This window comes from Dicentrarchus labrax, unplaced genomic scaffold, assembly GCF_905237075.1.
Source record: "Dicentrarchus labrax unplaced genomic scaffold, dlabrax2021, whole genome shotgun sequence".
Classification (NCBI taxonomy): Eukaryota; Metazoa; Chordata; class Actinopteri; family Moronidae; genus Dicentrarchus; species Dicentrarchus labrax.
In genome coordinates this window covers 18,060,459-18,073,049 of record NW_026136702.1, presented here as the reverse complement: position 1 = coordinate 18,073,049, position 12,591 = coordinate 18,060,459, and the positions used below count along the sequence as shown (strand labels likewise).

Below are 12,591 nucleotides of genomic sequence, written 5' to 3'. Positions count from 1 at the left end.
GGTTGTGATAATATTAACGAAGGCTCTGTTCGACTCAGGTTTTCCAGTGCAGTGACAGTGAGCCACTGTGCACAGCAGCAGGACCCTGAAACCAAAGTGCCTAACTGTAATTCAGCCATCATCAATTTTATAATTTATACTTCCTTCCTACTTCCCTTACTTTCAATGTGACATTTTAAAATGTCTTCCATGACAAAGTCTTATCAGAAATGACCACCACAAGACACCAAATGGCTCAGTTCCTTCTTTTTAATGTGTTAACCTGTCATCTCATAAATCTGTTACACTTCTGAACCAAAATATAGGCAATTATACAGTATGTAAAACAAACCCATTTTTATTTTACACTATATACATTTCATAACGTGTGCATTGCATTATGAAAACAAAAGACAAAGGTGATGTAATAATGACAGAACAGAGGAGACTTATTGTGTTTTGTTTTATATTGGGAAGAGTCCTGGGATCAAACAGTAACTCATCTGTATCTACTTTAATTAGCTTGGAGCACCAGATAGATGGGGATTACCACATGATGCCAAAAAGAACAGGCAATCCCAGGAAAATGATCTTAATGCCAATTGAGTATTATTTTCTGTGACTGTCTTATTCAGATAATCCACATATCTGGTGCTCACATCATTTAAAAATAATTATTTTCACACGTGATTTGACCCATGAGTAGTTGACGTTATAAAACACAAACATTTCAGCAAAAACCCACAACGGAAGGCCTTGTTGGCACCAGCTTTAGGGGATTATAGATCAAGCTTGTATCTATGACAGCAGAATTTATCATCAAAGCATCATTCAACCACACAGAAACTTGTGTTATTGTTCGGAAAAAGGGACAGTTTCACCAAAATTAAAAGTTATGAACCCCACAGAAAAAAAATGGTATGAGATTTTAGGACTGGTCTGTTTCGACTAAATGAATGCCAAGACTTTAGATGTGCGGCTATGATACAGGATGAGTTTTTTTTCTTTTCTTCTTAGGCTTGAGATCTCAAAATTCTAAATAAATTCAAAGAAATTGGGGATTTTAGGAAACAAAGAAAACCTTAAAAAAAAAAAAAAAGATCTTCATTGGAATCTCTCATTCACTTTGTCAGCTTTTTAGTAACTTCTATTTCTCAACTTTTGTTCATTTACATACGTCCACTGAGAAGACAAAGACATTTTAGAGACTCAGAGAGAACACGTTTTGTTTGAACACTAACCTTATATGCTGTTGATGGCTGTCTTTTGAATCAGACATATTGTTTTTGTCATGTAGGACATACCACGAGGTAGACTAAATTTGGCCATAAAAACTGAAACATATTTTGGCATTTTAATAAAAATGTAAAATATATGTTTTTTGACATCAACCGAACCCTTATGTGAAGGAATAGGTGATACATTTTTTCCAAATATATGATGTTACGCAGGGCTGCTGACATTCAATGATATTTTAAATCGAATAGTAAGGAATCAATCAAATCGAATGAAATGAGCCTAAATATGAAGTGATTAATTAGCTTTAATGGCTGATGATGTCAGTGTGAGGCTATTTAGTACACTCCGAGAACTCACATTTAACAACACTGAATAAAAGGAAAATATTTTTGCTAAATAACCTGTGTGAATAAAACTTGGTTGCAGCCCTGAAACTATGACACGTCTTGATTAATAGGTGTTGGCTAGAAGCGCATGTATTAGTATGATCGTGGCTAAAGAGCTCATCTGGGGTATTGATTCACTTCCAAGGCAATTCCAAACAGTGCTAATGCATTTTAATGCTTTTGATTGTAAAAGCTTTTTGAGAGAAAAGTTCCTGGTTCAAACATATAAACTGTGAAACGGTAAAAGGTCACAAATTGCAGTTTTAAGCAGTTTCATTTCTGGTTTGAGCAAATGTCTGGCCCTGAAAGTGGATCAAACCCATCTGTTGAGAGCAGAGTTAAACTGATATGATATTTATTTCTTTTATGGCTGATTTGTGGTTAAATTACAGACATTAGAGCCCTACGAAGGGCACCGCATCAGGGACACACCAAACTTACTACATGGCAATTAAGTGTAGTTGTTAAGTCTTGAAATATTTCATATTTCTGCCATTTGTATTCCAGGTGCAAAGCAACACTTTGTGGGCATTTTATACAAGTGTGCACAGGCGAAAGAAGTAGATGAATAATTTATATCCTCAAAGTGGATTCAAGCTCTCTACACTTAACTAGACTATGCTAAATTTAGATATTTCACCACAACAGCGCAATAAAGCATCAGGAGCTGGAATCAAGTAAAAGTTTATGTCTGTTCGTCCACGAATAATGCATTAAAATATTGTGAAATAGTGTACAGGGGCATTGGTGTGACTCCGACCGCTGAATGTTTGGAGGAGGGACATGCTGCCATGATGGTACAGTGACAAAAAAAATGTTGAGTTTATGACAAATCGACTTTCTGTTGAAGGTGGAAGTGGATGGGTAATCAAAGGGGTGATAAGAGATCAAGGAGGAACAGAAAGCCGTTACATTCTTTGCTTAAATTGTCCCCTAACAGGGCGACGTCCCTTTTGCAACCACATTTTCAGTGACAGTGCCTATATACAGAGCTGAAATGTTGTCATCCAATAATAATTGTTCCATTTAGCTAGACTTAACATTGTAAAAAGGACAATAGTGTAATGGTTCCTGTTCCTATTGTGTCATTTGGACCTCAGCTTTATTGTTACAGGCTGATGATGCATTAGTATGATCTTCAGTATGTATACATAACACTGCATTATAGTCCAGTGTTGGATCACTTTGGGTTAGGGGTAGGGGTCACTAGATGGCAGCAGTTTTTGTCCATCATAAATCAGGTTGTTACCAAATTCTTATAAAACACCACATTACTGTTACAATATTGATAATCACTTCTCTTTCATATTAATGATATTTAGGTTAAATTACTGATCTTATGAAGTCACCCAATGCTGCATGGAAAGAGCAGTTCATTAACTTTATCGTTGTGTTACTCTCGTAGCTGGTTGGTTCAGTCATAAATGTATATGTGTCTTTCTGGGGAGAAAATAAGAAACGGACTTCTGGAAACCGGTCCCCTTGAAAAGGAAACCCCAAACGTTTCAGCTCTGTAACAACTCTGGCTTAGTGATAGTGTCTCAGTAAGGTTCAGCTAAACTAGTGTTCACGTTTTCTGAAGCAACCTCTAGTGTCACAGCTTGTAAAGACTGGTAGTGTACTGCCACATGTTGACTCTCCAACACATCACACAGTGTACAATCTACACGCATGTAGTGTGATCTCTCGTACAGATGTCGGCCTTTAAAAAAAGTCACAGCAATGAAGGCTGATGTTCTCCAAATATGACTTAAATGACATTTGGACTTACACAGAAATGTAATTTCCCGCCCCACTACTGGTCTAGCTTCTGTTCTAGTAGCATTCATTAAAAAAAAAAGCTGAAACACATAATTAGGTTTATGATCTAGATAACAAAACTTGAGCACCTCATTATTTTAAAGATAAAACAGGTTATTTTGTTAGTGTTGAACAACTGTGACAGCACTTTTCACTCGAGGTATGCTTAATGTTAACAAAACCTTTGGGTTATTTTATGTATTCAATACATACAGAACATTAGAAATGTGTTCAGTGTGTCCAGCATAGTAATAGTATGCACCTATCAACCCAGCATCTTGTTTTATCCATTTTGTTTTAGAGGCCAGTAGAACAGAAGCTAGCTAAGAATGGGAGTCGGACCTTTAGCTCTTAATTTTATTCCACACAGTGAATAAGTTTTATTGTGATCGTGTACTAGCTTGATAGATACTTTTCAAGCTGCACTTTAAAACAATTCTTTTGTGTTTGTTTTGAGTACCATACGGGAGGGGTTTTCTACCACTTGTGATTCAAATTGTTCCAGATCATTCATATTAAAATGTATCAAACCATTTCAGTAATTTTATGTTTTTAACGGTTTTAACAAACTCTTTGAACTTCACACATGTGCAATTCCATAGAAGTTCAATATAACGCTAGAAATGATGGCTAACGGCTAATATACCATGTCTACTGCATAAATAAATTGATTTTTCCTTCTGTGTAAATCCAGCTTTTGTCTTGTTTTTTTTTTTATATCTGTCGGTGCCCTTTTAAAGTGGCCTCGGGCTGAATCACAACCGTCACTTGTTAAAGACCAGATCTGTACATGACGCACTTGTATATGCATAATCTATGTCTACGCACACACATACATACACACACACACACACACACACACACACACACACACACATACACATACACACACTGTGCATACACACAAGGTCATATATTATAATGACATCACATTTGTTTGTCAAATACCTTTTTCTCTGTGCAAATTTTTAACACCAGTGGTTCAAAAAAAAAAAGAAGCTTTCTGATTAAAATAGCGTTAAAAAAAATTAAAATGATGATGTCAGAACTTGTAAGGTCTGCTGCCCTGACGACAGTTGCTATGGTGCAAACAGGCAGGAAGTTTTGATGGTGATGCATGCAAAATTAAATTACCAATCAGTGCTGCTTCCTGTGTTTGCTCAGTCCAATCCTGAGCTCCAGATTGTTATTAGAGTAATATCTGATTACTAAAGCTGTCCACCTGAGGAGACTGCAGGAGTCTTTGTTTCCTGACCCTCGTCACACAATCAGGGAACTAGTAGGTGAGTTTACTGCCCCGTTGCTCCTACATGCCTGTCCGTCTCTCTGTTCGTCTCCACAGTTGTACAGAGCAACTATACACACGCCTATCTACATGACCAGTCTTTTAGTGTTCGTCTCTGTCAAAAAAATACTACATTTATATTTACAACAATTAAATAGAGGTCAATTAAGCACTTGTGTGGTGTGGTGACAGGTATAGGAATTCAATGCTAGCAGAGGTGGCGAAGCTTTTTAGTCTGTTTTCTATTTTTTTTTTTAAATCCTTTAAAAAAAATAAACAAATAAAATAGGAAAGCCATCCTGGTTGTTAAAGTTACATCATGCCACAATAAATAAAGGTGTAGTTAAAAAAAAAAGGGGGGGGGAGAAAAGGAAAGAGGAAAGGATGATGAAAGAGAGAAAGGTTTTCTGTGCAAGATGGCTCTTCTGTGAAGCTTTAGCGCAAGTAGCAGTAGCAGTAGTAGTATGTGTAGAACTAGTAGTAGAAGTAGTGTTGAAGTCAGACTTCTGTGCTGGATATTGTTTTCCCAGTATGCGGGGGGGGGGAATGGTAATTAGGAAGGGTTCTGAAGGTACAAGTCGCGCGATTCCCCGACTATCTCAACCCAAACTGGCCTCAGACCAGCACTTTAAACCCCTCGGTCCGCAACCCGCTGCCCTACTACAACACGCTAAACTAATACACATGTAACACTGCGGTGCATTTTTATTGTCTGCGACTGGGAATCCACACCTGCACCCACAAACGGCTCATCTCCCAGTTACACGGCCGACAGGAGGTTGGGTGGGTTAGCAGTAGGGTTGGGCTGAGTGTGTCTCCAGGCTGCTCACTCCCTTGTTTGCATTAGTGGTAGGCTGTTCAGAGAGTGTGTTTATGTGTGAATATGTTTGTGTGTGTGTGTGTGTGTGTGTGTGTGTGTGTGTGTGTATGTCTCTCAGTAGCTGTTTTCATGGCCTGCCAGGATGTAGAGATTGCTGTGGGCTGTAGGGTTGTCAGTAGGCCTGCTTTCCAGCACCACCACCCTGCAAGACACACACACACAGACACACACACACACACATACACAGACAGACAGACAGACAGACAGACACACACACAAAATCCAGGTTAGTTACAAGGGAAGGTAACAATACATGATTCAGTCTTTATTTCACCTTTAAATCCCAGATAAAAGAACAGCCCAGCCTGCTTCAGCATGTTATTAGTTTTTCTGACAAAAATAAATACAACACTGAGGAATATAAAGTGTGAAAACACAGTAAAAGACCCAGGATTTATTATAGCAATATGTGCAGACAGCCTGCAACCCACACAGGATATGGTCCAAACCTGTAAAAGCCCTGTTATTTGGAAAAAGGCAGCAGAGGGAGATGACTTGCTCTGACACTAAGCTCTTAACAAGGTACACTCTGTTTACCCTGAGGAAAACTGGGAGAAAGCTGTTAATACCATTTTGACCCAAAGGCTCACACATTCACACATCATAACTCAAAAGGGACTCAACTGCTCAGTAATGGGACAATAGACGCCAAAATTACCCAGTCCATATAAAAGTAACTCTTTGTAGTTCAGAAAATATATATGTTGTGCAGGTTTTACTGATCCCTGACAAAACTGACTGTATTTGAATTAAAAGCTGCTACAACTTCTCATTTGAGTGTTTAGATATTGCAATTTTCCCACCTTCAGTTACACATAGTGTTAGCGTGCAACATCAAATCAGACAAAGATGATTTTGGCGTCTATGCTGTCATGACTTAACAGGTAAAATTTCCCCAAATCTTTGCTCTACACAAAATTTCCACACACACACACTCTCTCTCTCTCTCCATTTCTCAGACAGTCCTAAAGATCCTGATCTATGACATCCGGCGTAAAGCAGACCTCGAGAGTCCCGACAGAAAGAGGTAGTGTTTTCAGCTGCCAGTGAGCAGTAAGTGTACCTGCGCAGAGCGAGGCCTCTGTCCTCAGCCTCTGGATCTCTACAGTCGGCACGTCTTCAGTGAGAAGATATCAGAGAGGATGTTAACAGCATTCTAAGTTTGTGTGTGTGTGTGTGTGTGTGTGTGTGTGTGTGTGTAATGTATATGAAGTGAGGGGGAGGTGTGTATGTGTTGGGGTGTGCGTGTGTATGTGCCATCTCACCTGTCTGATCCCAGTAGTCTGAAGATGCGTGTGCTGTCAGAGATCTCCTGGGTGATCTGATGAACGCATGAGGAAGAGAGAAAAATGGACAAAGAAGCACAAAGTCAAGGTCAGGGCTCGCCAGGAGACACCAGTCCAAATGCTGTGATTTCAAGTGTCATGGTCAGGTAAAATATGGATGCTCTGATTGATGGGGTACTGATCCAATTAAGTCTGAAGTTCATAACAAAATGTGTGGATCATGGTCTTTAAAAATAAGTGAGGCAAATAAGTGAATGTGGCTGAAACAGCTGTGCTAAAGTGTTTAGGCCAGTTCAGCCAGTCTGTCTAGGTCCAAGTGGCACGTTCATGTCATACAGGCAATAATTACAGGCAGCCCAATGTAAAAAGACCTACAAACTTGTGCAAACCTGTAGCAAAACGACCATTACTGACAGTTACATTAAATGTCAACACGAATACAATTGATTCAGGAAATTCAAGATTTGTATGCTTGTTTGCATGTGGTTTCACTTGTTAACAAACCGCTACATACAGTATATGTATCATGGTAAAAATAGATCATTTAGGCAAGCTGCAAGACTTTTCATTTCAGGTTTGCTACCATGAAAATCACATTAAATAGGTGATCAATGGCGTCATCAAAATGCTGCCCTATGTCATGTGATATTACAACATCTACCTACGTTGTTAATCTAATACCATGCTCCATTAATCCACTTGCATTTTTGGAAATCAGCAGCAAAAATCATATTATAGTCTTAGATTAAATAACATCCTGCCATGGTGCCTGGAAGTGAACCTCGTGACATGTTCCAAAGGTCATCTCTACTGTGCATTTTCTTCCTAAACTGGTGCACACGCACACGCGCACGCACGCACACACACACACACAAACACACACACACACACACAATCTCACCTCATTGGTCTTGAAACTCCGTCCCTGCATGCCGTGCCTCCAGAAGGCCAGAACACTGTCTTGGAGACAAACTGCAAAGAAACAAGGATAAAAAAGAACAAGTATTATCGCGATGAATGACAGATAAGCTTACATAGTATAAATCCACTAGAAGACGTGCATGTCAATCCATTTATTCATTTAATTATAAGAAATACTACCCCTCATTGTTTCTCTTCATGTCCCTGAGTCTTCTCCATATTCATGACATGAGTTATGCTTTTGTGACTTAAAATATGCAAATATGGCTGTTTTTTTCACTTTACCTGTGGATTCGATCTGGAAATTGAAGGTGAGCTCGGCTGACAACTTCCTGCTGGATTTCAACCTTCCCTGGAGGTTCACGATCTTTATACACCCTGTAGAGAGAGAGAGAGAGACAGAGACAGGGAGAGATGGGGGAGAGAGTGGAAGCAGGTCAGTGAAATTCTGGTTTTTATTCTGACATGAAGTAGCTGAAGCTGCACAGTGTAAAAATTAGTCTGTGTTACTCACTGTCGAGGCAGACTAGGATAGTGTCTCTCTCTAGCTGAGTGACGTGGATCACACACGTCTGGGGTGTGTCTGCACCGACAAAGATCAGGGCAGAGCATTAGTTTGGCCTCCATGCTGTACACAACTACATCAGTGTTATTTTACCATAACAGAGTTGGTCACACTGTTCTCACCTGCTTCCGTGAACCAAGAGGAGGTAGAGTTGGGGTTGACGGTGCCGAACCGGACCACCTGGTTGAGTTCGGTGCCTTTACTGACTGCTACACAGATCAGAGGGTAGGTCTGCTCCGGGACCACCAACATCTCAAAGACCTCCAATGGACACGGCAACGGGAAGTCGATGTTCTGTGGAGTAGATGTTGAAACAGTAGGTAAAGAAAGGGAAGTTGCCCTGGTATTGTCTGTTATCTCAGAGGATAAGGCGCTGCTGATATCTCACAAAAAAGGAAGTCAGCAGTGGGTGTAGTGCTTAAGAGATAATGCAATGGTGTTATATATTAAAACATCCAAGTTCATCTGCATCTAGATCTCCGAAAAACACATCATATCAGGGCTGTAGTACTTGAGTTTGGAGGAGGTAGTAGTACTGACAGTATAGCTTAATACTATATTTAAAGATATCTTAATAATTTTAGAGCTTAAATTTAAACATTTAAAAAATTTTTAACATTAGAAAACAGACTTTAGACCAACATCGGAGTCTTGTGTCATGTCCTGTCCGTAGGAGACGTTTTAAAGGGCAAAAACTGACCTTGATGAGCATAAACTTCTGCATGGACTCCACCCACTCCAACAGCATGACGCTAGACTGAAAGGCTCCACACAGGTACTTATGGCCTGTGTACGGGTTACGAACTGCATGGAAACAACAGTTTTCAGTCACTTTGTAGCTTGGTAAGACATAGTAATGGCTTTGTTTGTGTGAATTAAACTCGTAATTCCCTGTGAGATGTTTTTATCTTTTAAAAATAAGTACATTTTGTGATTTTACAGTGTTCTGTTCTTACCGAAGTTTAATTATTTATGAGACTTACATGAAGTGCAAACAGTGATATTCTACATGTTTTGAAAAGAATAGTTTTTTTATGTAGTTAATTGTGACAGAAGTCAGTCCTGAACATGCAGTATTGCAGAGCCATGAAACAAGCAGTACTACCAGTCACAACAAATATAAAATCCTCCTTCTCTAAAACTCACCTACGCAGCACTTTTGGCACCCTTTAGTGTCTGGAATTTTATTGGACACCGCAAACTTCCTGTAAACAGACAAACAAGGAAATCAGTGTCACATAAAAAAGGCTTTTTTTTTGGTGAGAACACGTTGCACAGATTCTTCATATTGCTCCGTTTTCACTGAAAGTTATTTAAATCTTCTATGACTAAAGACAGATGCGTAAACAGGAATGGAGGATTGCAATTCAGTTGATCAAAAAGAAATAGAACTTTATCATTTCATGTCCAATAAGTTTGACATCCTGTTTGCAGAGTTACCTGGGAATCATCTTATCAGGCAGTTTGTGTGTGGGAATGGCTACTGGTAACTTCTGTAACTGTCTGGCCTGTTCGAACAGACCGCTCAGACTATGGGAGTACAGCTGCGAGGCTTTTCCTGGAAGGGAATAAAACAGAAGAGAACAGAAAAGAAAAGAGAAGACCAAAAGAAAAGAATGAATAATGTTGACTTTGGATACTAGATGTATAAACCTGTTACAGGAAAAAAACAATTTACATAGTCAACTTTTATCACACAATTCCATCACACAGACATGTATAAAGCTCACCAGATATGGAAAGAAGACAATTGTTCATGACATATAGCCAGGTACACCTCCGGGGAAAGAGCTGCAGATAAAAGGTAGAGAGACATGCAGCAAATCAGCACCATTACACAACTAGCTAAAATAACTGGTCACAGTTTCACACATCAAAGAATGTTTTGAGTTTTTTTAATTTGGGTTTTCTATTTGAAGAAAGAAAAAAGATAAATACATCATACAATATAGTATATGACTACCACTGGAAGGCATCATAACAGCAAGAAAGTATAAACCAAAGTGTAAAGAAGGTTGAAACCACATTTTCAAACATTTTAAAAAGCATAATCTTCTGTCTCACCTGTTCCATCGAGGTCTCATGCAGTTCATTGAGGTTTAACGTGTAGATTCCCTCTTCAGCTCCGAATATCAAATACTGGTCTGAAACGCACACAAAAACAAACATTTGACCACTTCTTAGAGCAAAGCAGCAGCTCACATTAGACAACACCGAAACGTTTCTTCAAGAATCAGGGTGGTTTGATTAAAGATAACTAATGCCACATTCATCACCCTGTAAACAGATGTTCAACACTGTATCTGGTTTCCTATTGGTTACCTCTGGTGTCAGGGTTGATCCAGGAAGTGGCACAGTGGATCTTCAAAGGACAGCCATTGAACACCTTAGAGAAACACGCACCCATCTGCGAATGGGAGGAGACGAATAAATGCAATGCAAATGGTTGGTTTAAATGCTGCACTGGCTTGCTATAGAGAAAACCAACTGAGCGAGGCAGGTGATACAATTGTTGTTTCTCGGCACAACACAACTCACAACAACAGTTTTCTAAAGGAGAGCAGAAAGAGACTGTTACTTACATGGACTTTGGGTGTAGGAGGGAGGCCATTACTGATTGGCTTCTAGGACAGACAGATAAACACACGCACAGACACACATATAATCGGTTAGCACTGAATTATGAATGATTCTGGTAACACTGTAAGGGAAAACTACCTAGGGAGACACGATTTGACAAGGAGGGAATAATGAAGCTAAAGGTAAACATAAATATGCATCCCTTAGTTTCTGTTACAGCAACGACAATTCCTGCATATGGCAAAATTTCCTTCCAACTTTTCTGAAACTTGACAAATTTTGAGTTTCAGAACAACACAGTGGGTGGATATTTTGGAATATGGGGGCACTGTTGGCTGCAGTAAGAAAACTGGAAAAACTATTTCACTATGCACTGTAGACGTTGTTATTTGCTGTTGCCTATATCCCAACCTTTCTTACAACAGGCACCCTGACCCACCGCTTTAGTGCCTGACTTTGTTTCTCTGTGCCTCAGCATTATGTCTATTATTAATAATTTAAGTAAGGCGTTCACTGGAAGCAAAAACATCCACACTGGAGCTTCCTCAAAGATCTCTGGAGGGGCCCCTGACCCCACTGCTGTATTGCCAAGTGTGCTTACCGGAACATCCTTCTTGTCTTTCCGTATGGGGACACAAGGGGGCATAGTGGACTGTCTGTCTGCTGGACTGTCTCTGTCTCCACTGTGTGGAGAGTTCAACCCATTACCTACAACGAAAGAAACACAACTCAGTGTGTGACAGAGGAACTAAGATAGTATGAGTGTTACTAATAATAACATTCTTTAACATTATTGTAATTGTGCTTTGGCGACACATGTCAAATGTCATTCCGGTAGAGCCTACTGAGTGAGAGCGTGAATGAGAATATGTAGCCATTTAAAGAAAAAAAAATGAGTGACAAAACAGAAATAGACTTAGCTGCACACTGACACTTATAGTTGGTTTCAATGAATACAATCTAATCTACAGGACTCAAGACATATAAGAGTAAAACTAAAACAGTAACAAACAAACTACTGGGAGCAGAGAGGGAGGGAAGGAGGGAGCAGGCTAGCAGGAAGAATACAGAGGATCAAATATAGTCATGAGCACAGGAAGGTGTTAATGCACACATCCAACCTGCTCGATGGTGGTCATTAGTCTGCACGCCCTGCTCTAAGGTTTGAGCTGGCTGATAAAATAGTAAAATAATAAGTCTTTATTGCGATACCTAACCTCTGGGTCTGTGGACAAAAACATTTCCCATCATGATCGGGGAACAACACTCCCACACAATGTACACACACAGTGCAACCAATGTGTGGTTGTTATAATAGGACCTGCTTACTCTCAATCTACTGAGCAAAGAGGTAACACGCACAAACTAATTTCTGCTAATTATTTAGTTCCAAGCTTACATGGAAATAAAACGTTTTTGCAGAATTGTTGCAGAAAGGAATTAAAATTGGTTTGTTTCTGTTTTGGTGTTTCAGTACTTGCGCAGCTTCCATCTCTCATGTACTGGTCTCTTATTGTCAGAGACAAAAAAAAAAATTGCCTCAGAAATAATTGTAATTGTTTGAATTAGTGCCTTAGTGTAAGGTTTTCTTATGTCTGATGACTGTTCAATGAAACTCTAAAGTTACTTTTTAGAATTTACATTTATAAAGCTGCTAGCAGGAACAGGAA

At 39.4% G+C, this 12,591-nt stretch overlaps 1 protein-coding gene across 10 annotated transcripts in view; it reads right to left on the bottom strand.

Moving 5' to 3' along the window:
* Positions 1-235: 235 nt before the first annotated feature.
* LOC127374133 (mitogen-activated protein kinase kinase kinase kinase 3) overlaps positions 236-12,591 on the bottom strand; it is a 43,932-nt gene continuing 31,576 nt past the window's right edge. For 5 of the 10 annotated variants that reach the window (XM_051419131.1, XM_051419188.1, XM_051419169.1 and 2 more), the window contains 15 exons: positions 11,523-11,629; positions 10,924-10,965; positions 10,664-10,748; positions 10,406-10,485; positions 10,072-10,132; positions 9,782-9,899; positions 9,488-9,546; positions 9,042-9,145; positions 8,464-8,635; positions 8,291-8,359; positions 8,062-8,154; positions 7,757-7,827; positions 6,835-6,890; positions 6,633-6,686; positions 236-5,711 (listed from right to left, as the gene is read on the bottom strand). In XM_051419131.1, coding sequence (XP_051275091.1) covers positions 5,624-5,711; positions 6,633-6,686; positions 6,835-6,890; positions 7,757-7,827; positions 8,062-8,154; positions 8,291-8,359; positions 8,464-8,635; positions 9,042-9,145; positions 9,488-9,546; positions 9,782-9,899; positions 10,072-10,132; positions 10,406-10,485; positions 10,664-10,748; positions 10,924-10,965; positions 11,523-11,629 — 1,259 coding nt within the window. In that variant the 3' untranslated portion in view covers positions 236-5,623. The remainder of the gene's footprint in view (positions 5,712-6,632; positions 6,687-6,834; positions 6,891-7,756; positions 7,828-8,061; positions 8,155-8,290; positions 8,360-8,463; positions 8,636-9,041; positions 9,146-9,487; positions 9,547-9,781; positions 9,900-10,071; positions 10,133-10,405; positions 10,486-10,663; positions 10,749-10,923; positions 10,966-11,522; positions 11,630-12,591) is intronic. The other 5 variants (XM_051419150.1, XM_051419208.1, XM_051419217.1 and 2 more) reach the window with 2 other exon arrangements.